Source organism: Chlorocebus sabaeus, chromosome 6 (genome assembly GCF_047675955.1).
Source record: "Chlorocebus sabaeus isolate Y175 chromosome 6, mChlSab1.0.hap1, whole genome shotgun sequence".
NCBI lineage: Eukaryota > Metazoa > Chordata > Mammalia > Primates > Cercopithecidae > Chlorocebus > Chlorocebus sabaeus.
This window is the reverse complement of record NC_132909.1, coordinates 8,836,970-8,863,560: the sequence shown is the minus strand read 5'-3', so window position 1 is coordinate 8,863,560 and position 26,591 is coordinate 8,836,970. Positions and strand designations below refer to the sequence as shown.

The window sequence follows — 26,591 nt, the reverse complement described above, 5'->3', positions numbered from 1 at the left end:
TCCTGCCTCAGCCTCCCAAGTAGCTGGGACTACAGGCACATGCCACCACGCCTGGCTAGTTATTTTTGTATTTTTAGTAGAGATAGGGTTTCACTATGTTGGCCAGGCTGGTCTCAAACTCCTGACCTCAAGTGATCCCTCTCCTGCTTCCCAAAGTGCTAGGATTACAGGCGTGAACCACCGTGCCTGGCCTGTTATTGTTGTTTAGACATTGGGTCTCATGTTACTGAGGCTCATCTCTAGTGAAGCCGTCCTCCCACCTTGGCCTTCCAAAGTGCTGGAATTACAAGCATGAGCCACTGTGCCTGGCCCTAAATTAACTGTTTTGTTTTTTTTTTTTTTTGAGACTGAGTCTCACTTTGTCGCCCAGGCTGGAGTGCAGTGGCGCAATCTCAGCTCACTGCAACCTCCGCCTCCCAGGTTCAAGCAAGTTCTCCTGCCTCAGCCCCCTGAGTAGCTGGGATTACAGGTGTGTACCACCACGTGGTGGTGCACGCCTGGCTAATATTTGTGTTTTTAGTAGAGACGGGGTTTCACCATGTTGGCCAGCACGCCTGGCTAATATTTGTGTTTTTAGTAGAGACGGGGTTTCACCATGTTGGCCAGGCTGGTCTCAAAATCCTGACCTCAAATGATCCACCCAGCTCAGCCTCCCAAAATGCTGGGATTACAGGAGTGAACCACCGCACCCGGCCTCATATACTTAAATGTAAAAGATTCCCAATGAAATGTTCTACATGTTTTCCTTCCCCCGGTTCTAGGTTCTAGGCCCATTCATTTTCTGTCATTTTTTCCCCAGTGCAGCCTTAGTTTAGAACTTGTCCCCTGGTGGATCGTGGGTTTTATCCTCCATCTGCCACTTTGGCATTCTAAGCTTGTTCTAGGCTCTCTCTTATTCTGGAGCCTTCAGCCTAGAAATGTCCTTATTTCCAGAACAACCCCCCTCTTTGCCAGCTCAGTCTTTATTCCAGGAAATGCTCAATTCTCAACATGCATCCTTTTGATCCCTCCCCCTCCCCACCCCATAGACACTTCTAAGCTCCAAGCAAACTCTTAGACACATGACAAAACCAAGGATGTGACTCCTGCTGCTATATTATTTTTAAAAAATGTAATTAAATTTAAAAAATCCATTTATTTATTTATTTTGAGACTGGGTTATAAGACTGGTTAATTTTTGTATTTTTTTTTTTTTGTACAAATGGGGTTTCACCATGTTTCCAAGGCTGGTCTCGAACCCCTGGGCTCAAGCGATCTCCCACCTCGGCCTCCCAAAGTGCTGGGATTACAGCCGTGAGCCACTGCGCCCGGCCCCCTGCTGTATTCTGTGTTATACCTTCATCCCTAGCAGGTTCTGAGTTCTAGATTTTATCTGCTGCCTATGTTTGCTATGTATTGCATAAGGTATATTCATGGTATCATTATGTATGTGCGGTTCCGGGGTGACCTGGACACTAAGTTATTGGGTTGCTCTTGGCTGGTTCTAGATTATAGGCTTCAGAACGTAGTTCCAGATTACTCTGCTTAGTCCTATGGGCAGTTCTTACTCCAAGCCAATGAAAGCGTGGAAGCGTATGTCTATTCCCCACCCTGTACTGTGTGTAGTAACTTTCTAGGTTCTATGTCCAGCCTTGCTGTGTTTTTTATTTCCTTCTCGGTGAATTTAAGGCTCTGGAACAGCCTCCCTAAAACATCTGTGTTGCATCGTCTGAGTGGGTTGCTGGTTTTAGATACCATATTGGGGCTGCGCGAGGTGGCTCATGCCTTTAATCCCAGCACTTTGGGAGGCCGAGGCAGGCGGGATCACGAGGTCAGGAGATTTAGCCCATCCTGGCTAACACGGTGAAACCCCGTCTCTACTAAAAATAATAATAATAATAATAATTAGCCGAGCGTGGCAGCACGAGCCTGTAGTCCCAGTTACTCGGGAAGCTGAGGCAGGAGAATTGCTTGAACCCGGGAGGTGGAGGTTGCAGTGAGCCGAGATCGCGCCAGTGGACTCCAGCCTGGGCGATAGAGTGAGACTCAGTCTCAAAAAAAAAAAAAAAAAAAAAGAACATGTTGGTTTTTGGCCTACGGCTGGCTTGCCCTCTTAGAATCGTTTTCCTGAATCTTTCCTCTGAGTGTGGGATTCGCCTGCCTAGATTCTCAGATGCACCACTTCAAACATCCAAGGAGACAGGAACTCAGCTGCCTCCTCTCCCAGGGCCCAGGGCCCTCCTCTCCTCACAGGAGTCCAAGGCCCCAGTCCCATGCTTTGGACATAGTCCGCATACTGGGCGGGGCTGGGAATTATCCACGGTCAGAACCGGTTATGCGCTGCCCGCAGGGGGAGAAGGAAAAGAAGGAACTGAGTGAAAGTCCCTCCTGCTTTCAGCCGGGCCAGCTGGACCCGTCGGACCTGATGTGTGTGGAGGGAGCGGTTCAGTGGGCCTGGCTTCATCTCCGCCGTGTCCCTAGCAGGCACCTAAGTCCTGCCTTCCTGTCCCAGAAACCCCGCCCCTTCCTTGTCCCCCGCCCTTGGGTATAGCCCCAAGAGGGCTGGGGCTGGAGTTGGGGGAAGCATCCCAGAACTCCTGGGTCCTGGCGGAGGAGCTGTGCACCCAGGGGCCTGGGGGAGGAGGGGCCTGAAGGAAATTGAAGTAGGCGGAGTTGGGCTGGCTAGTAGGTGAGACCAACTCTGTGACATTATACAGGTAACCACATCCTAGTGACCTAATCCTGGGTCCCTGGCCCTTTGGCATTCTTAAGGCATGGTTCTGGTCTGGGCCTCAGTTTTCCTACCCGTGCAGTGGGTTGAGGGGGATACTTAGTAGAGCCAGACTAGATAGAAGCTGATTTTCTCCACATTCACTCACACGATGCCAGGGTCACCCAGCTTTGGTACCTTTGAGTGGGCTAGGCTTAGGTTTACTGCCAATGTCTGATGGAGTCTGACCTCAGTTTTCCCAAATCCTCTCACCCAGGTAGCCAGGACTGTTTTCCTAACAGCAATGGCACAGGCATGATGGCATACTTTGGGATGCCGAGGCAGGAGGATCCCTTGAGTCCAGGAGTTTGAGACCAGCCTGAGACCTTGTCTCTACCAGAAAAAAAAAAAAAAAAAAAAAAAAAAGAAAGGTCAGGTACGGTGGCTTACGCCTGTTATCCCAGCACTTTGGGAGGCCAAGGCGGGCAGATCACGAGGTCAGGAGTTCAAAACCAGCCTGGCCAACATGGTGAAACCCTGTCTCTCCTAAAAATACAAAAATTAGCTGGGCATGGTGGCGTGTTCCTGTAATCCCAGCTACTTGGCTACTGGGGAGGCTGAGGGAGAATTGCTTGAACCGGGACCCGGGAGGTGGAGGTTGCAGTGAGCCGAGATCGCATCACCGCACTCCAGTTCAACAACAACAACAACAAAAAAAAAAAAAAGGAAAGGAAAAGAAAAAAGAATAGGCCTCAGTTTCCTCTGGCAGCACCTCGCGGCCAATCTTTGGTTTCCCTGGTGGAGTGACAGGGTGACGGTGCCTGTTTCCTTGTGTCATGATGAGAGTGCCTGGGCCTCAGTTTCTTCTGTGCAGTGCTTGGTTTGCCCCAACTGTTTCTCCTACATGGTATCCGAGTGGCCGTGCCTCAGTTTCTCTGTTGTGCCTCGACAAGGCCGGTCTATTCCTTGCCCCTCCCCGCCCCGCAGGCCCGCACCGCCGCCATGATGTGCGAGGTGATGCCCACCATCAGCGAGGATGGCCGGCGGGGCTCGGCGCTGGGCCCGGACGAGGCGGGCGGGGAGCTGGAGCGCCTCATGGTCACGATGCTCACGGAGCGCGAGCGCCTGCTGGAGACGCTGCGCGAGGCACAGGACGGGCTGGCTACAGCGCAGCTGCGGTTGCGCGAGCTTGGCCACGAGAAGGACTCGCTGCAGCGTCAGCTCAGCATCGCGCTGCCCCAGGTCTGGGCGGGGCAGGGGCGGGGCCTGAGGGGCGGGGCCTCGGGGAAGAAGGCAGTCCGGAAGGGGCCGGGCTTGGCGCCTGGAAGGGAGGAGTCTGGGCGAGGCTTGCTATTAATGGGCGGGGCCTGAGTGGCAAGGGAGAGCGGGACTTAGCAGGGAGGGCGGGACCTTCAAACTTCCAGTCCCAGGGAATGAAGGAGATAGGGAAAGGATTGAGCTGAATGTTCGGATCCTGCCAATGTCTGGACAGGAGTTTGCAGCTCTGACAAAGGAGCTGAACTTATGTCGGGAGCAGCTGCTGGAGAGGGAGGAAGAGATTGCAGAGCTGAAGGCGGAACGGAACAACACGCGGGTGAGGAGTGTTGAGGGCGGGGCCTAAGTGGGGCGGGGCCTCGTGGTGTTGAAGTGGGGGGCGGGGCCTCGCAGTGTTGCAGCCTGACCTATTTTTTTCCCCCATCTCGCCTTTCTGCCTTCTCCTCTTCCCTGCTCCCACTTCCTGGCTGGTCTCCCACTCTGGTCCCACTCCTTCCTCCCTATCTCTATAATTTTTCTTTTCTCTCTTCTGTACCACCCCTTCCTTGACCCCGACCTTCTCTCTTTTCCTGACCTGTCTCTCTCCGTGCTCCTTTATTTGGCTCCATCTTTTCCTCCATGTGTCCGCCCTACCTGTCACCCTTTTTCTCAACTCTGCCCCTTTTCCCTTGCCTCTTTTCCTTGACCCCATGCCGTGTGTCTGTAGCTCCTCCTGGAACACCTGGAGTGCCTGGTGTCCAGGCACGAGAGGTCACTGCGCATGACCGTGGTGAAGCGCCAGGCCCAGTCCCCGGGTGGGGTCTCCTCGGAGGTAGAAGTACTCAAGGCTCTAAAGTCTCTCTTCGAGCACCACAAGGCCCTGGATGAGAAGGTATGAGAATTAGAAGAGCAGGGGTGGAGAATGGAAACCCATAGTTGACTGGGGCTGTTCTGAGTGGGAGAGATTCTGGCCGTGATTGGTTGGGGCTGTTCTGAGTGGGAGAGATTCTGGCCGTGATTGGTTGGGGCTGTTCTGAGTGGGAGAGATTCTGGCCGTGATTGGTTGGGGCTGTTCTGAGTGGGAGAGATTCTGGCCGTGATTGGTTGGGGCTGTTCTGAGTGGGAGAGATTCTGGCCGTGATTGGTTGGGGATGTTCTGAGTTGGAAGAATGTTGACTGTGATTGATTGGGACAGGCTACAGAGACTGGGGCCTGACTGGTTGATAGCAGAAAAATAAACCAGGATAGGGGCTACCAGTGGGTGGGGCAGACTGGATAGCTGGTTGCGGCTGCATACCCGTTATGGAGACAGGAGCCCCAAGGCTGCCCTATCGGATCCGTCCCAGGGGTGTTCTGGGCCAGGGGCAATTGTCCTCAATTGGGTCTGGTCTCCAGCTGACTATTGCCCTGCCCCATCCCCAGGTCCGGGAGCGGCTGCGGATGGCGCTGGAGCGCGTGGCAGTGCTCGAGGAGGAGCTGGAACTGAGCAATCAGGAGGTGTGGGTGTGGCCAAGAAGGGGAGGTTGAATCCAAGCGGAGGGGCTAAGGGGCTGCACATGGGGCGGAGCCGGTTGGGTGGGTTCCAGAAAGAATCTATTGGGGCAGGACTACGGCGGACAACCAATGGGGATGGACTATGGAGAGAAACCAGTGGGGTTCTCAAGTGGGCACACAGCAGTGCTACGGAGGGAACCTCCCAGTGAGAGTGAGATGAAGGGTAGAACCAGGGACTGGGACTCAGACTGGGACTAAGGAGGAAGTGATTGGACGGGGAAAGGCGGGGCTAAAGCGGAAACTTTGCCCAGGAGGCTAAGGGGAAGAGTAAGGGTAGACGCCCTCCCTCCGTGGTGGCAGCTAAGGAGGGATATAAGGAGGGACGGGGCCTAAGGGTAGACCGTGGGGTAGGCATGGCCGCAGCACGACCGGAGGCATCTCAGATGGGGCCGCCTATCTGCTTAGAGGGCCAGTGCCAGTGAGAAGTAGAGCTGGGCGTTCAGGGAGCCCCTGCGCTCTGATTCCCCTTTCACACTTCCAGACTCTGAACCTTCGAGAGCAGCTGTCTAGGCGGCGGTCAGGGCTGGAAGAGCCGGGCAAGGATGGGGATGGGCAGGTGAGACATGGAAGTCCCTCCCTGTGACCGCCATTCAACATTCTGACTTTGTTATGGTGTTTGTCATGTTTGGCATCATCCTCATGGGCCCTAAGATGGATGCACCTCTAAGACTGTCACAGAGCTTTGACCTCTGATTCAGGTCACCTAGCTAACTTCTGTGACCTCCTTCACTGACCCCTGTGGACTCTGACCAGCACGGTCCATATTGATCTTTGATCTCCTTTCAGCTGATTGACTTTCTCCTTGGATTTCCTCTGTGTCTTCGGAGACACTCTGAGATCTTGCCCCTTGCTTCCCTCACTCCAGACTCTTGCCAATGGCCTGGGTCCTGGCGGGGATTCCAACCGGCGCACAGCAGAGCTGGAGGAGGCCCTGGAGCGGCAACGCGCCGAGGTGTGCCAGCTGCGGGAGCGCCTGGCGGTGCTGTGCCGTCAGATGAGCCAGCTGGAGGAGGAGTTGGGCACTGCGCACCGCGAGCTGGGCAAGGCGGAGGAAGCCAACTCCAAGCTGCAGCGCGACCTCAAGGAGGTGAGGCCCCAGGGAGGTGGGCTGCCCTTGGTCCCTCACCTTTCCGTAGCGCTCTCCCTCGCGCATTGCTCATGAATGGCAGAACCTCGATTCAGTCCACAGGCTGGGTGACTCCTCCTCTCTGAGATTCAGTTTCCTTACCTGTGAAAGGAGATGTATGATTCTCATCAGCGGGTGAGCCTGTGGCACAGAGTACACGCTCCATAACTGCTCGTAATTACTTTGTTACCTAACTTTGGGTCCTTCTCTGGTGCCTCTAAATGGATTTTTTTTTTTTTTTTCCTTTTGTGAGACAGAGTCTGGCTGTGTCGTCCAGGCTGGAGAGCAGTGGCATGATCTTGGCTCACTGCCACCTCTGCTTCCCGGGTTCAAGTGATTCTCCTGCCTCAAGCTCCCAAGTAGCTAGAACTACAGGTGCCCGCCACCACGCCTGGCTAATTTATTTTTTATTTTTAGTAGAGACGGGGTTTCACTATGTTGCCCAGGCTGGTCTTGAACTCCTAACCTCAGGTGATCCACCCGCCTCAGCCTCCCAAAGTGTTGGGATTACAAGTGTGAGCCACCACACCCAGCCTTTTTTTTTTTTTTTTTTTTTTTTTTTGAGATGGAGTCTTGTTCTATCACCCAGGCTGGAGTGCAATGGTGCAATCTCGGCTCACTGCAACCTCTGCCTCCTGGTTCAAGCGATTCTCTTGCCTCAGTCTCCCGAGTAGCTGGGACTACAGACGTGTGCTGCCATACCTGGCTAATTTTTTTTTTTTTTTTTAATCTTTAGTAGAAATGGGGTTTCACCATATTGGCCAAGCTGGTCTCGAACCCCTGACCTCAAGTGATCCGCTCGCCTTGGCTTCCCAAAGTGCTGGGATTATGGGCGTGAGCCACTGCGCCCAGCCTCTAAATGGCATCTTTTGTGGGTATTTCACCCCTTCCTGGCTTAGGCCGCTTTATCCTAATCCCGGTGACCCCAGGGCGCTGCTGGGAAATGTGGACCTGGGTTCTTGAAGGCAGTGGATGACAAAGAAGAGTGAGCACTAGGATTAGCCTGAGCAACATAGTGACACCCCATCTCTACTTTAAAAAAAAAAAAATAGCCGGGAGTGGTGGCGGGTGCCTTTAGTCCCAGCTACTAGAAAGGCTGAGGCATAAGAATCACTTGAGCTTGGGAGGTGGAGGTTGCAGTAAGCTGAGATCCGTACCACTGTACTCCAGCCAGGGTGCTAGAGTGCAACTCCACCAAAAAAAGAAAAAGAAAAAAATAGAAAAAGAAAAAGAGACCAGGCGCGGTTGCTCACGCCTGTAATCCCAGCACTTTGGGAGGCCGAGGCAGGCAGATTACCTGAGGTCAGGAGTTCAAGACTAGCCTGGCCAACATGGTGAAATCCCTGTCTGTACTGAAAATACAAAAATTAGCCAGGCGTGGTAGCAGGTGCCTGTAATCCCAGCTACTCGAGGGGTGGAGGCAGGAGAATCGCTTGAACCCAGGAGGTGGAGGTTGCAGTGAGCCGAGATCACACCACTGCACTCCAGCCTGGGTGACAGATCAAGACTCTCTCTCAAAAAAAAAAAAAGGAAAGAGAGAGAGAGTCTTCATCTGGGATTTTTTTTAAAGCCTGAATAGCCACGGGGGCTATTGGGAAATGTAGCCCCACCACGTGGGCTACCAGAGGGTCCATCTCCCATGAGACCTTGGAGCACCTCTTTTGGGGTTCTAAGCCTCTGGTACCGTGGTAGTTCTTGGGAGGTGTTGTCTTCTAGGTAGAAGGGATCCTTATTTCCCACGAGACCACAGGACACTTGCTCTTTGATTCTAAGTCTGCTCTATGCCAGAAATTAGTGAAAAATCCAAGCCCTGGGTTTTGAGGAAAGGGCTGGAGTGGAGACTTCACATCCCACAGGCCTCAGATCCTCTGCACCTAGAGGATCTGAGCCTGCAGAGGCCTAGAAGCTCATGGGAGGTGTAGCACCACCATTTTAACTCGCAGGTGGCAGGGACTTAAGATGGGCTAGTCCTGGGAGCTCTTAGCAGGTGTGATACCACCATTCTGACTCCTGTGTCAGGGCACTTTGTTTACCAGGAAACAAGGGGATGCCCCATCCGCTCCCCCAGGGGCTCGCAGTCCACGGGGCCCTTTGCCACCTCTGCAGGCGCTGGCGCAGCGGGAAGATATGGAGGAACGGATTACGACGCTGGAGAAGCGCTACCTGAGCGCCCAGCGCGAGGCCACGTCTCTGCACGACGCCAACGACAAACTGGAGAACGAGTTAGCTAGCAAGGAGTCACTGTATCGGCAGGTGGGGGCGCAGCCCGGGAGGGGCGATGGGGCGGCGCCGGGGCCCAGGTGACGTAGCCCGTCCCCTCCCCCTGCCTCTCCCTCCACCAGAGTGAAGAGAAGAGCCGTCAGCTGGCCGAGTGGTTGGACGACGCCAAGCAGAAGCTGCAGCAGACGCTGCAGAAGGCGGAGACCTTGCCCGAGATAGAGGCGCAGCTAGCGCAGCGCGTGGCGGCGCTCAACAAGGTGCGGGGAGGACTTGGGTCGCGACCTTGCGTGGGGGAAGGAGTGGGGCCTAGAAGAGGGAGGGTCGCGAATCTGGAGGGGTAGGAGCGAGGTCAGAACCCTGGATTTGGGGGAAAGTGTGGGGCCTAGGGGCTGGGAAAGGGACAGGACTTGGAATGAGGAGGGCCTGGAGGTTTGCATGTGGGACGGATGGGAGCAGGGTTCTCTAGCCTGGACTGAAAGGACGGGTGGCCTGGAACCTGAGAAGGAAGGAATAGGTCCTGAAAAAGTGGACTAGGCGCAGGGGCGGGGCCTGACTCATAGCTGCAGGGGAGGAGCCTGGCGCTGTGGGGGCGGGGCCTGGCGCTCCACCTTGGAGGAGGTGGGGCTCGGAGCCTGACTGATCCTGGAAGGGTAAGTCACACGCCCTGAGTTCCATCCTCTAGGCTGAGGAACGTCATGGGAATTTCGAGGAGCGGCTTCGGCAGCTGGAGGCCCAGCTGGAAGAGAAGAATCAAGAGCTGCAACGGGTGAGGGGGCGGAAGACAGCGCAGAGGGTGGGGCTTCGAGGCAGGGGCGGAGCTTAATGAGGAGGCTGGGGGCCCGGGGGCGGGGCTTAGAGCAAGGGCGGTGGTCTGGGCAGGGTGGGCTTGAGCACGCCCGCCCCGCTCTGCTTTGCACAGGCCCGGCAGCGGGAGAAGATGAATGATGACCACAATAAGCGGCTGTCCGAGACGGTGGACAAGCTGCTGAGCGAGTCCAACGAGCGCTTACAGCTTCACCTCAAGGAGCGCATGGGGGCGCTGGAGGAGAAGGTGCGCCCCCCATCCAGGACTGCGGGACACGGAAATCTGGGACTACCTCTTGCTGGAATCCTGAGGCCCCAGGCCTTTCTCTCAGATCTGTTATCGGAGGCCTCCCTAAACCCCTGCATCCTGAGTTGGGCAGCCTTCTCTGCTGTATTGCTCAGAGCCGCTTTTTCACCTATTCTAGACGTTCCAAGAGCCGAATTCTGGGGCACCCATGCCTCAAGTCCTTGACTTTTCCCAAAGCCTCCAACCCCATGAACCCCCAAACCCTGAACCCTCTGAGATTGCACAGGGTGTTGCATCCCGGGGCTTCTCTCCCCAGAAACATCGTTGTCCCTGCTCCCCCGAAACTCACCATTTGTCCATCTCATTCCTCTTGGGTCCCCTTAGGCCTGTCTGTGTGCATTGGGAGCTGCCTGCAGCCCCACGGACGTGCCCCTCTCAGGTCCCACTCCCTCACTTCACCTCTGTCTCCACAGAACTCCCTGAGCGAGGAGATAGCCAACATGAAGAAGCTTCAGGATGAGCTGCTGCTAAACAAGGTAGGGGGCCCTGAGGGGACAGGAGGAGGAAGTTGGGGCAGTGTTTGCCGAGGCTAGGGTCTGCAAGTCTGGCAGGGGCTGTGCCTCTTGGGTGGAGCAGATTCTAACCCGACACCTCCAACACCGGCCCCCAGGAGCAGCTCTTGGCCGAAATGGAGCGGATGCAGATGGAGATCGACCAGCTGCGGGGGAGGCCACCATCCTCCTACTCCAGGTGACAGCAGCCCTCCTGCCCTGCCTCCACCATGAAGCCCCGTTGGCCAAGCTCCTCCCTTCTAATCCCCACTTCCTATCCTCCCGAGACTTCTACTGATCCCTCTGGGTTTTTTGTTTTTGGTTTTTTTTTTTGAGACAGAGTCTTACTCTGTCGCCCAGGCTGGAACGCAGTGGCACGATTCTGGCTCACTGCAACCTCCACCTCCTGAGTTCAAGCGATTCTCGTCCCTCAACCACCTGAGTAGCTGGGACTACAGGCATGTGCCACCACAGCTGGCTAATTTGTGTAGTTTTAGTGGAGACGGGGTTTTGCCCTGTTGGCCAGGCTGGATTGGAACCCCAGACCTGAAGTGATCCTCCCGCCTTGGCCTCCCAAAGTGCTGGAATTACAGATGTGAGCCACCGCGCTTAGCGCCCTCTGGTTTTTTTACCCTGACTTTATTTATTTACTTTTTCTTTCTTTTGAGACAGAGTCTCGCTCTGTTGCCCAAGCTAGAGTGCAGTGGCATGATCTCAGCTCACTGCAACCTCTGCCTCCCCGGTTCAAGTGATTCTCCTGCATCAGCCTCTAGAGTGGCAGGGATTACAGGAACCCACCACCATGTCCAGCTAATTTTTTAATTTTTAGTAGAGACGGGGCTTCACCATGTTGGCCTGGTCTCAAACTTCTGACCTCAAGTGATCTGCCCACCTCGGCCTCCCAAAGTGCTGGGATTACAGGCCTGAGTCACCCTTGACTCTGACTTCAGGGCCCTGGCCCTAGGTCTGTCTCTGTGACCCCTTACCTCTGTGCCCTTTTCCTGACCCCTTGGTCCCTGACTGCTTTCCTCACGCCCACAGGTCCCTTCCTGGCAGTGCCCTGGAGCTCCGTTACTCTCAGGCACCCACATTACCTTCTGGTGCCCACCTGGATCCCTATGTGGCTGGCAGTGGTCGGGCAGGCAAGAGGGGCCGCTGGTCGGGGGTCAAGGAGGAGCCCTCCAAGGTCAGCAGCTGCCTCTGGAGCCTGGACTGAGCAGGGCTTGGGTGGGCAGCGGTAGGAAGTGGAGCTAAATCCGTGGGACTCCAGGAGGAAGCTGAGTTGAGAGGCAAAATCTCCTGGACTCACCCACTCACCCTTTCTTCTCTCCTTCCCTGCAACCCTCTTGCCTGGATGTCTCCTCCTGTGGATGTCCTGCCACCTGGTGAGAACCTAAGAGTAATGATGGGACTGGGAGGGGCGTATGGAATCCCAGAGTAGGTAGGGTTAGGTGAGGAACAGGAGCCAGCTGAGTCATGGGAATCAGGGGCAGGAGTGGAGTCATGGGTGTGGGCATGGCTTGGAAAGGGTTTGGGGAAGGATCAAGGACAGGGACCTGTCAAGAGAAGTTGGAGGCCGGGCAGGGTGGTCCATGCCTGTAATCCCAACACTTGCTGGCGCCGAGGCAGGCAGATCACTTGAGGTGAGGAGTTCGAGAGCAGCCTTGCCAAAATGGTGTCTCTAGGAAAAATGCAAAAATTAGCCGGGCATGGTAGCGGGCACCTGTAATCCCAGCTACTGAGGAGACAGGCAGAAGAATCATTCGAACCTGGGAGGCAGAGGTTGCAGTAACCTGAGATTGCGCCACTGCACTCCAGCCTGGGCGACAGAGAGAGACACTGTCTCAATAAAAAATAAAAATAAAAAGAAATAAAGGTGGGCTGGGAAAAGCATCAGTGAGGTCAGGAAAGGTCAGGATCATGAGCCAAGACCCAGTACCAACCTTGGCCCCCACCCACCTGATGTCGCTCTGTCCCCACACAGGGACAGGATTGGGAGCGGTCTGCCCCTGCGGGCTCCATACCACCCCCATTCCCTGGGGAGCTGGACGGCTCAGATGAGGAGGAGGCAGAGGGGATGTTTGGGGCTGAGCTGCTGTCCCCCAGTGGGCAGGCTGACGTGCAGACGCTGGCCATCATGCTTCAGGAGCAGCTGGAGGCCATCAACAAGGAGATCAAGTGAGCCCTGGCCCCGCCCTGGCCCACCCTGCCCTACCTGAGCTGACTCCACAGCCCTTTTGGCTCTGGAGGCCTGAAAGCCTGAGTCCATCTCCTCTTACACCATCCACAGGAATTCTTCCAGCCCAACACTCACTCCACTGTCCAGGCATCCCCTAAGATACACTCAGAAGTCTTCTATGTGCTACCTACACATATACCCCCAGCCAGTACTCACCATTCCCCAACACACCAAAGACTGCACCCCAAAATACCCCAGTTCCTCTCAATGCATCAAGAATCTTCCATTACACCATCAATTTTGTGGTTTCACATAACAAGTGCCCAGAGTCTCCCACTACTCTAAGAATCTCAAGACAACACAAGGTTCCCAACCTCGAACGCCAAGAATCTCATCCTAATGCCCTAATCAAACACTTCACGTCCGGGCCGGGCGCAGTGGCTCACGCCTGTAATCCCAGCACTTTGGGAGGCCGAGGCAGGTGGATCACGAAGTCAGGAGATCGAGACCCTCCTGGCTAACATGGTGAAACCCCATCTCTACTAAAATACAAAAAATTAACTGGGCATGTTGGCAGGCGCCTGTAATCCCAGCTACTCGGGAGGCTGAGGCAGGAGAATGGCGTGAACCCGGGAGGCGGAGCTTGCAGTGAGCCGAGATCGCACCACTGCATTCCAGCCTGGGTGACAGAGCGAGACTCTGTCTCAAAAAACAAACAGACAAAAACTTCAACTCCATATACCAAGAATTTCTAATATAAAAAACGTTCCCAACTTATTAGGAAGCCCCCAGTGATGTAACGTCTACCCCGATTCACCAGCCATGACCATATTCAGCAATTCTGCTATAACGCACTCCCCATGAGCCTTCGGCAAATATACCATGACCACCACCTTCCATACGGAATGACTCCATGCCCTTCCCAGATCCTAGAGTGACCTGAGTCCCTGATCTCACACTGCTCCTGTTATGACCTTGCTCTTACAGTCCACCTTGAACTTGACCTTTTGTCCCCAGTAATCCCTTCATGATTTTCCAAACCACTATCATCAGGGCCACCCTGATGCAGACCTTGATCACCTTGACAGCCCTAATCCTGCAATGACTTCCTGAGACTATCAGGATTCCTTGACTCTCCTTGAGCCTGGGAGTCCTTCAAAAACCCACCAAAGCCCTCTGATGTCATTGCACCTTCCCCAGAATTCCCCTTGTCCCACCAAGCCTTTCTGACCCCTTGTGCTCCCAGATTCCCTCTCCCACTGTCTGCTGCGGCCGCTTACCCAGTTTCCCCTATTTCCCTCCTCAGGCTGATCCAAGAGGAGAAGGAGACAACAGAACAGAGGGCAGAGGAGCTGGAGAGCCGGGTGTCCAGCTCTGGCTTGGACTCGTTGGGCCGCTACCGCAGCAGCTGCTCCCTGCCCCCCTCCCTCACCACCTCTACCCTTGCCAGCCCCTCCCCTCCCAGCTCTGGCCACTCAACTCCCCGCCTGGCACCCCCTAGCCCTGCCCGTGAGGGCACCGACAAGGCTGTGAGTGTTCTGAAGTCTCCCCAGCCTAGTAGGGGGATGGGGAGAGGTCAGAAGCAGGGCTCCGCAGTGAACAACAGTAACCTCTCATAGCAGTGGTTTTCCAAAGCAACCTTAGCTTTCCCTAAAGGTTCAAACTCAAAGAGCAAAGGGGAGGCGGAGTCACTGGGTTCTTGAACCCTAACTTTCACTTTAGTCAGATCTGGTCTACTTTTATTTCTCATGCATCAAGTTTCTGCATGGGATTTTAAAAAGTTTCTGGGCCTGGCGCTGTGGCTCACGCCTGTAATCCCAGCACTTTGGGAGGCCGAGGCAGGCGGATCGCGAGGTCAGGAGATCAAGACCATCCTGGCTAACACGGTGAAACCCCGTCTCTACTAAAAATACAAAAAATCAGCTCGGCGTGGTGGCGGGCGCCTGTAGTCCCAGCTACTCGGGAGGCTGAGGCAGGAGAATGGCGTGAACCCAGGAGGTAGAGTTTGCAGTGAGCCGAGATCACACCACTGCACTCCAGCCTGGGCGACAGAGCGAGACTCTGTCTCAAAAAAAAAAAAAAAAAAAAAATTAGTTGGGCGTGGTGGCACATGCCTTTAATCTCAGCTACTTGGGAGGCTGAGGCAGGAGAATCTCTTGAACCTGGGAGGCAGAGGTTGCAGTGAGCCAAGATCGTGCCATTGCACTGCAGTCTGGGTGACAGAGTGAAACTCCATCTCAAAAAAAAAAAGTTTCTGCAACTCACCCTCACTTGAGCTAGACTACCTTTGGATACTGTTCTAAACCAGGGTCACCCCACACACCCCTCAGTAGACATCTCAGTTACTAAAGCGCCCCCAACATGACTCCTTGAACTCAGTCCAGCATCTGTGCTCTCTGTCCTCAGAATCATGTCCCTAAGGAAGAAGCTGGAGCTCCACGAGGGGAGGGGCCGGCCATCCCAGGAGACACCCCGCCACCCACTCCCCGCTCTGCCCGTCTTGAAAGAATGACCCAGGCCTTGGCACTGCAGGCGGGGTCCCTGGAAGATGGGGGACCCTCACGGGGAAGGTCAGCAGGGACAAGGGATAGGGACAGGGAGAGGCTGGCTTGGGAAGATGAGAAGGGGGTGGACAAGGACTTGGGAGGAGAGGAGAGGAGGCAGCCCAGCCAGGATATGCTCTCATTCTCTCCTTCTTTCCCAGTGAGGGCGCCCCAGACTCCCTGCACAAAGCCCCCAAAAAGAAGAGCATCAAGTCATCCATAGGCCGTCTCTTTGGCAAGAAAGAGAAGGGACGAATGGGACCCCCAGGCCGGGACAGCTCTTCTCTGGGTGAGTACCTCACTCTAACCCTTCCCTCCTTTGTTCCTTTCTCCCTTCCTTTCTTTCTTTTTCTTTGTATGTTCATTTGACATTCATTCATGTCTTCATTCATTTGGTGATTTATTTAGAATTTGGAAGGAATACAGCTTGCCAAGGTAGGCAGGAGGAGGAGGGAAAAGGAAAGGGCACTCTGGGGCCTGCTTGGGTGACTGAGTGGGTAAATGAATTGATTTCTTTTACCTATTTTTTTGGTTGTTGGTTTTTTTTGGTTTTTGTTGTTGTTGTTTTGAGACGGAGATTCGCTCTGTTACCCAGGCTGGAGTGCAGTGGCACGATCTTGGTTCACTGGAACTTCCACCTCCTGGGTTCAAGCAATTCTTCTGCCTCAGCCTCTTGAGCAGCTGGGACTACAGGCACCCACCACCATGCCTGACTACCTTTTTTTTGTGTGTGTGTTTTTAGTAGAGATAGGGTTTCGCCATGTTGGCCAGACTGGTCTTGAACTCCTGACCTTAGGTGATCCACCAGCCTCGGCCTCCCAAAGTGCTGGGATTACAGACTCATTTACTTTTTTTTTTTTTTTTTTTTTTTTTTTTTTTGAGACGGAGTCTCTCTTCATTGCTTAGGCTGGAGTATAGTGGCGAAATCTCGTCTCACTGCAAGTTCTGCCTCCCGTGTTCATGCCATTCTCCTGCCTCAGCCTCCCGAGTAGCTGGGACTATAGGCACCCGCCACCATGCCCGGCTAGTTTTTTGTATTTTTAGTAGAGATGGGGTTTCACCATGTTAGCCAGGATGGTCTTGATCTCCTGACCTAGTGATCCACCCGCCTCAGCCTCCCAAAGCGCTGGGATTACAGGTGTGAGCCACCGCGCCTGGTCACCTATTTTTTAAACAGAGGAAGAGGGTGGGGCATCCTCAAGGCAGGGCACCTTCCTATGGTGTGCTGGAGCCTGCTCTCACTGGCTCAGGAGATCTGCTATTTCAGGAATTGGCTGATATCACACTGGTAGCTTGAAATCGGCCATGGTGGGATTATTTACACCACGGAAATGGACAAATGCTACAAATCAGGGATTCCCTTCTGCCTTCCCAAGGAGCCAGTTGTTAGGCATGTACCAGCACACCACTGCCGCCTTACCAAGGACAGCCCAGTGCATCCAGCCGTTTTTTGGCGATGACTCCAATTCATGGGCGCTTGTCTGGCTTGATCGCTTCCTCGATGTGGCCTCACTCACTACTCCCTCAGGGCCTCTGCCTTTCCTGCATTTTCCTCATCATCTCCAGCATGAAAGATTCTGCCTCCCCCTTGAGAGTTTCCAAATTTCAACCCCTCCCTGCCTCCAGCTGGAACACCCTCAGATGAGACACTGGCCACTGACCCTCTGGGACTAGCCAAGCTGACAGGCCCAGGAGACAAGGACCGAAGGAACAAGAGGAAGTGAGTGTGTGTGTGTGTGAATGTGTGAGTGTGTGAGAGTGTGTGTGTGAGAGTGTGGTGTGAGTGACGACTGTGTGTGTGGTATATGTGTTAGTGAGAGTGTGTGTGAGTGTATGAGTGTGTGTATGAGTGAGTGTGTGTGAGAGTGTGTGATTGTGCATGTGAGTGTGCATGAGTGTGTGCCCGCATGTGAGAGTATGTGTGTGTGTATATGTGTGTGTATGAGTGTGCGTGTGAGTGTGCATGAGTGTGTGCCCGTGAGTGTGAGAGTGTGTGTGTGAGAGAGTGTGGGTGTGCAGCAGTGGTGGTGAACAGAAATGAGAATTCAATGCTGGAAGGGGGTGTCCGTGACCCTGAACTTGCTTTCCTGGACACCCAGGAGCTCCCAGAGTTTTTATTTTTTCTTTCTTTTTTAATTTTTGTGTTTTTTTCATTTATATTTTTTCTTTTTCTTTTTCTCTCTTTTGATAGGGGTTGGGGGGAGAGGATTTAGATTCACATGTATTTTTTGACCTTCTGCCGTGTTTTATACATTCATAAAAGGTGCATGTGTGTGTGTGTGGGGGGGGTGATGGGGACCATCCACAGAGCAGGGGGTCTCCACCCCTGACAGCTTCTATCCTGGCCCCTTCACCCCTGCAGGCATGAACTCCTGGAGGAGGCCTGCCGCCAGGGCCTGCCTTTTGCTGCCTGGGACGGGCCCACCGTGGTGTCCTGGCTGGAGGTACTGGGGCCCAGAAATGCCCTGACTGTTGGTCCCCAACCCCTGTGACAGCCCTACTGGTAGGGGCTGCCTGGTCCTCCTGGCGCCACCCTGCTTCTAGCCCAGAGGTGGGGGTGGCCATGGGTTGGGCAGGTGAGGACCCAGGGCGGCTCAGCCTTCCTCTACATCTAAACAGCTTCTTTCTCCTTCCCCTTCCGCCCCTGCCGCTCTGGCCTTGCCCACCTGGGTCATGGTCTCCTGTCGTTCTCTCTACTCTCTCTTTCCGGATTCTCTGTCTCTATTTTTCGGCACGATTACCATCTCTGACCACGCTTTTGTCATCCCCCATATTTCTCATGTCTCCGATTGCCCTGCCGATGTCTCCCTGTCTCCCACTTCCTGTCTCTCCCCACCCTCTTTTTCTTTTCTTTTCTTTCCTTCTTTTTCTCTTCTTTCTTTCTCTTTCTCTTTTCTTTCTCTCTCTTTCTTTTCTTTTCTGTCTTTTCTCTCTCTTTTCCCCCGCCGCCGCGCCATTTGTCTCCCTGGACTCTTCCTCATCTCGTCCACGTCTCTTTTCCTTGTCCTATTTCTTCTCCCTGCGAACTTTCCCACGTCACTGTTTCACCCCCCACCCCCGCTTGCCTGTCCCCACCTCCCTGTCCCCCCATCTTTCCGGTTTTCTCCTCCTCTGTCCCCTCTGTCCATCCATCCCTCTGCTGCAGCTGTGGGTAGGCATGCCTGCCTGGTACGTGGCCGCCTGCCGGGCCAATGTCAAGAGCGGTGCCATCATGGCCAACCTGTCAGACACAGAGATCCAGCGCGAGATCGGCATCAGCAACCCGCTACACAGACTCAAGCTTCGCCTCGCCATCCAGGAGATGGTCTCGCTCACCTCGCCCTCGGCCCCCGCCTCCTCTCGCACTGTGAGTGTCCGGCGGCCAATTCCAGCCTTCGCTTCCTCAGGGCCCCGCCTCTTGCCCTCAGTCTAGCCAATCCTGGGCTTGCTCACTCCTCTGTCCCACGACCCTGCTTCTCATTGGCTCTCACCCCCTCAGCCTCCCCTTTGCTCCCGACTTGGCCTGTGGTCCATGTGGTACTCCAGGAGGGGCCCAGGCCACCTCCTTCCCTGACTCTCTCCCTCTCCTCGGCATTTGCTCTCCCACTCAAATGTCACCACCTCCAAGAAGCTTTCCTTAACTTGTCAGCTAAACTAGTTTCCCCCATCATTCCAGCATATCAGTACCTTCTAATTTTCCCCATAGCATTTATTGCCTTCTAATTATTTTATCTTTTCATTCCAACTTTTTTTTTTTTTTTTTTAAGACAAAGTTTTGCTCTTGTTGTCCAAGCTGGAGTGCAATGGCGCGATCTTGGCTCACTGCAATCCCCCTCCCGGGTTCAAGCCATTCTCCTGTCTCAGCCTCCTGAGTAGCTGGGATTACAGGTGCCTGCCACCATGCCCGGCTAATTTTTGTATTTTTAGTAGAGACAGGGTTTTGACATGTTGGCCAGGCTGGTCTTGAACTCCCGACCTCAGGTGATCCACCCGCCTCGGCTTCCCAAGTGCTGAGATTACAGGCGTGAGCCCCCGCGCCCGGCCCTCGTTTCAACTTTTTATTACGAGAAATTTCAAACATACAGGATATCATGTGTACCCAGTTCAGCAATTCTCAACCTTTTGCTGTACTTGCTCTGTTGTGTGTGTGGGGTGGCGGGAGTGGGGAGTACAGGTTGAGTATCCCTTACCTGAAATACCTGGGACCAGAAGTGTTTAGAATTTCTGATTTTAAAAAGTCTTTTTTTTAATATTTGCATAGAAATGAAATATCTTGGGGATGAGAGCCAAGATTAAACATGAAATTCATTTATGTTTCATATGCATCTCATACACATGCCTAAAAAGAATTTTATACAATATTTTAAATAACTTCGTGCATGAAACAAAGTATTGACTGCATTTTGATTGTGATCTGTCACATGAGGTCAGATGGGGGATTTTCCTCTTGTGGCTTCATGTCAGCACTTAAGAAGTTTAGGGCCAAGTGCCGTGGCTCACACCTGTAATTCCAGCATTTTGGGAGGACTTGGGCGGCTGATCTCTTGAGCCTGGGAGTTCGAGACCAGCCTGGGCAACATGGCGAAACCCCGTCTCTACTAAAAATACAAAAATTAGTCGGGTGTGGTGGCGCATACCTGTAGTCCCAGCTACTCAGGAGGCTGAGGTGGGAGGATCCTATGAGCCCAGGAGATGGAGGATGTGGTGGGCTGTGATTGTCCCACTGTACTACAGCCTGGGTGACAGAGAGAGACTGCATCCAAAAAAAAAAAAGTTTAGAATTTTGGAGCATTTTGGATTTTTAGATTTTCAGGTTGGGGATGCTCAGAGACCTGTACTTGAATGTCATTTGAGGACATCATAACAGCTTGGCCTCCAAAATTACTTTAGTGGGTCTTTTTCCCTTTTTGAGACGGAGTCTTGCTCTGCTGCCCAGGCTGGAGTGCAGTCACGTGATCTCGGCTCACTGCAAGCTCCACCTCCTGGGTGCACGCCATTCTCCTGCCTCAACCTCCAGAGTAGCTGGGACTACAGGCGCCCGTCACTACGCCCGGCTAATTTTTGGTATTTTTTTAGTAGAGACGGGGTTTCACCATGTTAGCCAGGATGGTCTCGATCTCCTGATCTCGTGATCTGCCTGCCTCGGCCTCTCAAAGTGCTGGGATTACAGGCATGAGCCACCGCGCCCGGCCTAGTGGGTCTTTTTCTTCCTTGTAAACACCACATCCTTTATCATACCTAAGGGCATTCACATTGTTGTTAATTTCTTTTTCTTTTCCTTTTTTTTTTCTTTTTTTGTTTGAGACGGAGTCTCACTCTGTTGCCCAGGCTGGAGTGCGGTGGTGAGATCTCAGCTCACTGCAACCTCCACCTCCCTGGTTCAAGCGATTTTCCTGCCTCAGCTTCCTGAGTAGCTGAGATTAAAGGCACAGGCCACTATGCCCAGCAAATTTTTGTATTTTTAGTAGAGATGGGGTTTCACCAGTGTTGACCAGGCTGGTCTTGAACTCCTGACCTCAGGTGATCCACCTGCCTCTGCCTCCCAAAGTGCTAGGATTACAGGCCTGGGCAACATGGTGAAACCCCATCTCTCATCCTAACTTTTGTATTTTTAGTAGAGATGGGGTTTCTCCACGTTGGCCAGGCTAATCTCAAACGCCAAAAGTGATGTGCCCGCCTCAGCCTCCCAGAGTGCTGGGACTACAGGTGTGAGCCACCGCAACTGGCTACAGTTGTTAATTTCATCGACTATTCTGTATTCAAATTTCCCCAACATACTTAAAATATGTTGATTATTTCTCCCCCAGTTCGACGAAAAGGGTCTGTTGTGTCCCTTGCCATATCCCACACTCTATGACGGTGACTGGTGCCTGACACTTACCAGGAGATACATAAATGTTTTTATCCTTGTATGGATTCCTAACTTGTGGGGTTGTTGGGAGCAGAAGATCAATAAATGTGAACCCCCCACACCCCCTAAACATTTGCCCCATGGCTGTGTCTGCCCCCCACTTTTGAATCCTCATTCTGTACTTCTGTGTGAGGTCAGCGAGGTGACGTCATTTGCACGGGGCCACACGGCAAAATGCATGGCAGGGTCGCAATTCCAACCTGAATTTGTTCAACTCCAAAGTCACATTGCCCGGTACATGGCAGGTGCCCGATAACAAGGATCATTCCTCTTCTCTGTTACTGCTTGTCCCAGAAAGTAGGAGGGACATAAACATATGGCCCAGGGCCTTCAGGAGGACACCTTCCTTCCTCTCCCCCACGCGAAGCCCTCTCCCACCATCCATTAACACTCCCTGCCCCTCAGTCCACAGGAAACGTGTGGATGACACACGAGGAGATGGAGTCCCTTACAGCCACGACTAAGCCCGTGAGTGCCCCCTGCCGGCCGCCTTGGGGGTGGCACTAACCCTCTTTGGGGGTGGGGGCAGGGACCGAGTCTGTGGCCATCCCTAAGTCCGCTCCTTGCGTCCTCCTCTGCCTGCCCCTTAACTCACCCCTTCTCTCCCCTCTTCCTACTAACGGGTCAGGAGACCAAGGAGATCAGCTGGGAGCAGGTAGGGGACGCGGGGCGGGGCGTGAGCGCATGAACAGGCTGTGCACGACGCATGGATGCTCCTCCTCCGAGCCCTGCCCCTGTCCTCACCAGAACATGCCATCATCCCCATGGGGGGGCGCTGTGCCAAGCTTGGCTCTGGACTGTTCCATTATGGCTTGGTGGTGGGGAGGGTAGAGGGGATGCGATGTGGAAGCCCAGACTGTTGCATAGTCAGCCTTATGCATGGACCATTTCATCATCGTGGATTGTGGGGGCTCTAAGGGGCTTCAATTCTGTAGCTTAGGAGAGACACTGAGCAGCCGGTGTCCCTATAGTGGAGGGGGCCGGGCCTACAATGGACTGCTCAGTGTACCAGGGCCAAGGAGGAAACATTGGCTGTGGTGGTGGTGAGGTAGCCAGGCTGAATAAGAAATTGGGGAGGAAGAGCTACACTTTGTTCTCAAGAAACAAGAGGCGGCCAGGCGCAGTGGTTCACGCCTGTAATCCCAGCACTTTTGGAGGCTGAGGTGGGCAGATCACCTGAGGTCAGGAGTTTGAGACCAGCCTGTCCAACATGGTGAAACCCTGTGTCTACTAAAAATACAAAAATTAGCTGGGCACAATGGCTAGCGCCTGTAATCCCAGCTACTTGGGAGGCTGAGGCAGGAGAATCGCTTGAATCCAGGAGGTGGAGGTTGCAGTGAGCCGAGATTGCACCACTGCACTCCAGCCTGGGTGACAGAGTGAGACTCCATCTCATAAAAACCAAACAAATAAACAAACAAAAAAATCAAGAGGTATGAGCTGGCTGTCCACGGAGGAATTATGTTTCACTGTGGTCATAGATCACATACTTCCAGCCAGGGGGAGGTGTGGATTTTGTGCTGATGCTGAAAGGAGTGAGGGACTTGGGGCTCATCTGGAATATTGTCCTGGGCCAGATATAACATTAGACAAGTATTTTCAGGACATTGCGAGAGTGATGGCCCTTTTAGTGGGAGAGCTGCCTTGAAAGAATCCATTGTCCTGACTTGGGGGTGTAGTGATGTTGGACTGCAGTGAGACAGAGTTAAAGCAGTGCTTCCCCAAATTTAATGGGTAGTGGGGTGGCACGCACCTGTAGTCCCAGCTACTTGGAATACTGAGGCAGGAGGATGGCTTAAGCCCAAGAAGCCAAGGTCAACCTGGGCAACATAGTAAGACCCTGTCTCTAAAAAATAAACAAATATGGCTGGGCGCAGTGGCTCATGCCTGTAATCCCAGCACTTTGGGAGGCTGAGGTGGGTGGATCTCTTGAGGTCAGGAGTTCGAGACTAGCCTGGCCAACATGGTGAAACCCCGTTTATACTAAAAAATACAAAAATCAGCCGGGTGTGGTGGCGTGTACCTGTAATCCCAGCTACTCGAAGTTTGAGGCAAGAGAATTGCTTGAACCTGGGACAGGGAGGTTGCAGTGACACGAGCAGAGTTGCTCGTGCCTCTGCACTCCAGTCTGGGTGACATAGCAGACTCTGTCAGAAAGAGAAAGAGAAATAAAATTAAATTAAATTAAAAGAAGAAAGAAAGAAATTAAAAAATAAATATAATGTATATTTCAAATCACCCGAGGGTCTTGTGAAAATGCAGATACCGACTTCAGTAGGCCTGGCATAAGGTCTGAGATTCTGCAATTCCAGGAAGTCCACAGGTGATGGTGATGCTCTAGGTCTCAGGACCACTGTTTGAGTAGCCAAGAGTATATGTTGTCATGAAGAACTAGGAGACAGCTCTGGATTGGTCCATTATCCTGAGCAGAGATTGGTCATTGTGCTACTATGGGGTGGGAAAAACCTTGGATTGGGAGGTTGGACTGTACCCCTCTCATGCACAGTGGGAAGGGGCCAGAGGGCCTGATTCTTCCCTCACCTGCCCATGGCCCCAGATCCTGGCATATGGCGACATGAACCACGAGTGGGTGGGGAACGACTGGCTGCCCAGCCTGGGGCTGCCCCAATACCGCAGCTACTTCATGGAGTCGCTGGTGGATGCCCGAATGTTAGATCACCTTAACAAGAAGGAGCTCCGGGGCCAACTCAAGATGGTGGACAGCTTTCACAGGTGGGGGCTGCCTGGCCAATGGGTATAGTCCAAAGGGAAGCCCCACCCCAGAGTCTTTGGCCAATGGGATTGGCCATGGGAGATTCCTAGGCTTATCTTGGCCTTTTTAGCCTGAGTTCTCAGGAAATCCTCACTCTGTGCCCCCTTCACCAATGAGATGGTCCACAGGAAAAGTTCAGATCCTGAGATGGCTTGGCTAGTTAACCCTGTATCCCCTCCAGGCTGGCCAATAGGAAGTGCCTATTGTTGAAAATGCCTCACCTCCTGAGGGGGTCAACAGTCCACAGAACAGATCAGCTCCCCACCCTTTCCAAGAAGAGCACAGCCAGTGGGGAGGGACCCGTAGGAGCAGCAGCCAGGGGGACTGGAAGGCTCATCCGTGACTCCACTTCTCCTGCTGCTCAGGGTGAGTCTACATTATGGGATTATGTGCCTGAAACGGCTCAACTATGACCGGAAGGACCTGGAGCGGAGGCGGGAAGAAAGTCAGACCCAGATCCGAGGTAAGTCGAGTGTAAGGACCCCTTTGGGAGCCAGGTGGAGGGTGTAGAGCTGGATGGGGAGGAGATGGGGTGGGGAGAGGCCGGAGAAGAAGATTGGCACCATAACCGAGGGGTGGGGCCAGCGTGGGGGGCATGACCCGAAGAGAGGAAATGGAGGTGTAGGTATGGGCTACACTGAACGCTCCAGGCCACGGGAGGGGCACGGCTGAGGGTCCTTTCCGTCCCCAGACGTGATGGTGTGGTCCAATGAGCGGGTCATGGGTTGGGTGTCCGGGCTGGGCCTGAAAGAATTTGCCACGAACCTCACGGAGAGCGGGGTACACGGGGCACTGCTCGCCCTGGACGAGACCTTCGACTACTCCGACCTGGCCTTGCTCCTGCAGATCCCCACGCAGAATGCACAGGTGAGCTGCCGCTGGGCCCGGAGCATGCTGGGCGTCCCCACCTCGCAGACTGCACGCTCCAACCGCCCCCTCCACCTCCTCTTTCCAGGCCCGGCAGCTCCTGGAGAAGGAATTCAGCAACCTTATCTCCTTAGGCACAGACAGGCGGCTGGACGAGGTGGGCGCGGCAGCAGCTCAGAGGGCTCTGCTCCCAGCGGCTCCTCGAGAGGCGGCGCTGAGAGGGCGGGGCCTGACTTTATTAAAGAGTTACGGTTGGAGGCGGGGCCAGGAGAGGGGCGGGGTTAAGGGCAAGGTGCTCCCCGGAGAGGGGTGGAGTCAAAGGAAGGGGCGGAGTCAGGCGAGGCCCGAGTCCCTCACCGGCTGCCCGGTTCCTATACCTAGGACAGCGCCAAGTCTTTCAGCCGCTCCCCATCCTGGCGGAAGATGTTCCGGGAGAAGGACCTCCGAGGCGTAACTCCCGACTCAGCTGAGATGTTGCCCCCCAACTTTCGTTCGGCTGCAGCGGGAGCCCTGGGCTCTCCGGGGCTCCCTCTCCGCAAGCTGCAGCCAGAAGGTGGGGGGTTCCCAAATGCGACATCCCCTCCTCGCTTCCCTTGGGTTGGACATGGACCACCTCAGTAGTCCAGGTTCTGGAATGGCCTAGTCCTTTCTCGCCCACCCCTGAAGAATGGACTGCTCCAACCTTCCGGACTCCCCCCTCAGGATGAAATGGATAAATCCCACTCCCCCTTCCCAAGGCGGGAGTGAACTCGCCCAATGCGAGTTTGAGTCGGAAGGGAGGGAAACCCATGTGGAGCCCGGCGATCGTTGTGACATCGGGAAGGGAAGTCCAAAGGGAGGAATCCTGGAGAGGAACAGGGAGGAGGGTGCTCCAGGCTGAACCGCTGCTCGCTCTCCCTCCAGGCCAGACTTCTGGGAGTTCCCGGGCAGACGGCGTTTCGGTCCGGACCTATTCCTGCTAGTGCAGGCCTCCAGGTGAGGACCGTGCTGGGTGACCTTGGGGGTGCGGGGCGGCACGGTGGATATTCATTGCTCCACGCGCTGCCCGGCGTCATGCAGGTGACCTCACTCGGACGGAAGAATCTTCCCGAGGCTGGGCTGTTCCCTCTCCTGCCTGGACTGTGGCCTCGCCGGGGAGAGCGGGCGGGGGAGCTCGCGCCTAGGACTGGACCATCTGTACAGACCAGCGGGAGTGCGCGCGCCCGCCTCGCACAGGGCCGGGGCCTGGACCAAACCACATGAACTGGACTGAGAGGGGGAAGAAGCGGGCAGGAAGAAATCCCGCCCCAAACGTCCGCCTTCCTTTTCTCTACTTTGTAATTTATTGATCAGTTTCTGTTGGGAGACGGGTGTCCTTTACCCGCGGGAAGGGGGCGGGGCTTCCCTTCCGGGCCGCATGCGGGGAGAGGCTGCCCCTCCCCTTTTTCCTGCCCAGTTGCGGGGCCCAAGTCTTCCTTCTTCGTCCGAAAGGAGGGGAGGGGAGACTCGCTGCTACAAGCCTCGCCCCCTGTGCCACTCAGCTCCGCCCCGCCGCGTCCGGTCGCCGGTCCCCCGGGTCATCTGCGGGCGGGGTCCCCTCTCCCTCCCCCGTGTCTCGTGTCCCCGGGGCCTCACCGCCCCCCGTGCTGTGGCCGTGTCCGTGCCCCGGGGGTAGGGGGCGCAGAATGGCGCTCCCCCTTCCCCTCTGGCTCCGGGGTTTGCATGGGAGAATCCTCTTTCCACGATGCCGCTGGGCGACGTGGCGTGGGGGCAGGGGGGCAGTGGGGGAGCCCTCGCCCCCATCTCTCGGTCGGCCTCCCCGCCCCAGGCGTCACTCAGTGATCACGGGTAAAGAGAACTGTTTCAAAAAGCTCCTTTGTTGACTGATTTTTTTTTTTGGTAGGGGGGCGTGTTC

At 54.5% G+C, this 26,591-nt stretch overlaps 1 protein-coding gene across 2 annotated transcripts in view; it reads left to right on the top strand.

Annotated features, from left to right (window-relative positions):
• Positions 1–26,564, top strand: part of PPFIA3 (PTPRF interacting protein alpha 3) — a 30,169-nt gene extending 3,605 nt beyond the window's left edge. The window contains exons 2-30 of one of the 2 annotated variants that reach the window (XM_007997506.3): positions 3,677–3,931; positions 4,182–4,283; positions 4,671–4,835; positions 5,366–5,440; positions 5,979–6,053; positions 6,363–6,584; positions 8,730–8,876; positions 8,966–9,100; positions 9,526–9,609; positions 9,763–9,894; positions 10,368–10,430; positions 10,565–10,644; positions 11,487–11,631; positions 12,436–12,623; positions 13,931–14,153; positions 15,031–15,194; positions 15,329–15,456; positions 16,794–16,887; positions 17,530–17,611; positions 18,313–18,513; positions 21,463–21,525; positions 21,686–21,712; positions 23,615–23,790; positions 24,196–24,293; positions 24,522–24,697; positions 24,786–24,854; positions 25,079–25,250; positions 25,601–25,672; positions 25,757–26,564. In XM_007997506.3, the coding sequence (XP_007995697.1) occupies positions 3,692–3,931; positions 4,182–4,283; positions 4,671–4,835; positions 5,366–5,440; positions 5,979–6,053; positions 6,363–6,584; positions 8,730–8,876; positions 8,966–9,100; positions 9,526–9,609; positions 9,763–9,894; positions 10,368–10,430; positions 10,565–10,644; positions 11,487–11,631; positions 12,436–12,623; positions 13,931–14,153; positions 15,031–15,194; positions 15,329–15,456; positions 16,794–16,887; positions 17,530–17,611; positions 18,313–18,513; positions 21,463–21,525; positions 21,686–21,712; positions 23,615–23,790; positions 24,196–24,293; positions 24,522–24,697; positions 24,786–24,854; positions 25,079–25,250; positions 25,601–25,659 (3,585 nt within the window). In that variant the 5' untranslated portion in view covers positions 3,677–3,691 and the 3' untranslated portion in view covers positions 25,660–25,672; positions 25,757–26,564. The remainder of the gene's footprint in view (positions 1–3,676; positions 3,932–4,181; positions 4,284–4,670; positions 4,836–5,365; positions 5,441–5,978; positions 6,054–6,362; positions 6,585–8,729; positions 8,877–8,965; positions 9,101–9,525; positions 9,610–9,762; positions 9,895–10,367; positions 10,431–10,564; positions 10,645–11,486; positions 11,632–12,435; positions 12,624–13,930; positions 14,154–15,030; positions 15,195–15,328; positions 15,457–16,793; positions 16,888–17,529; positions 17,612–18,312; positions 18,514–21,462; positions 21,526–21,685; positions 21,713–23,614; positions 23,791–24,195; positions 24,294–24,521; positions 24,698–24,785; positions 24,855–25,078; positions 25,251–25,600; positions 25,673–25,756) is intronic. The other variant, XM_007997507.3, reaches the window with a different exon arrangement.
• Positions 26,565–26,591: the final 27 nt, after the last annotated feature.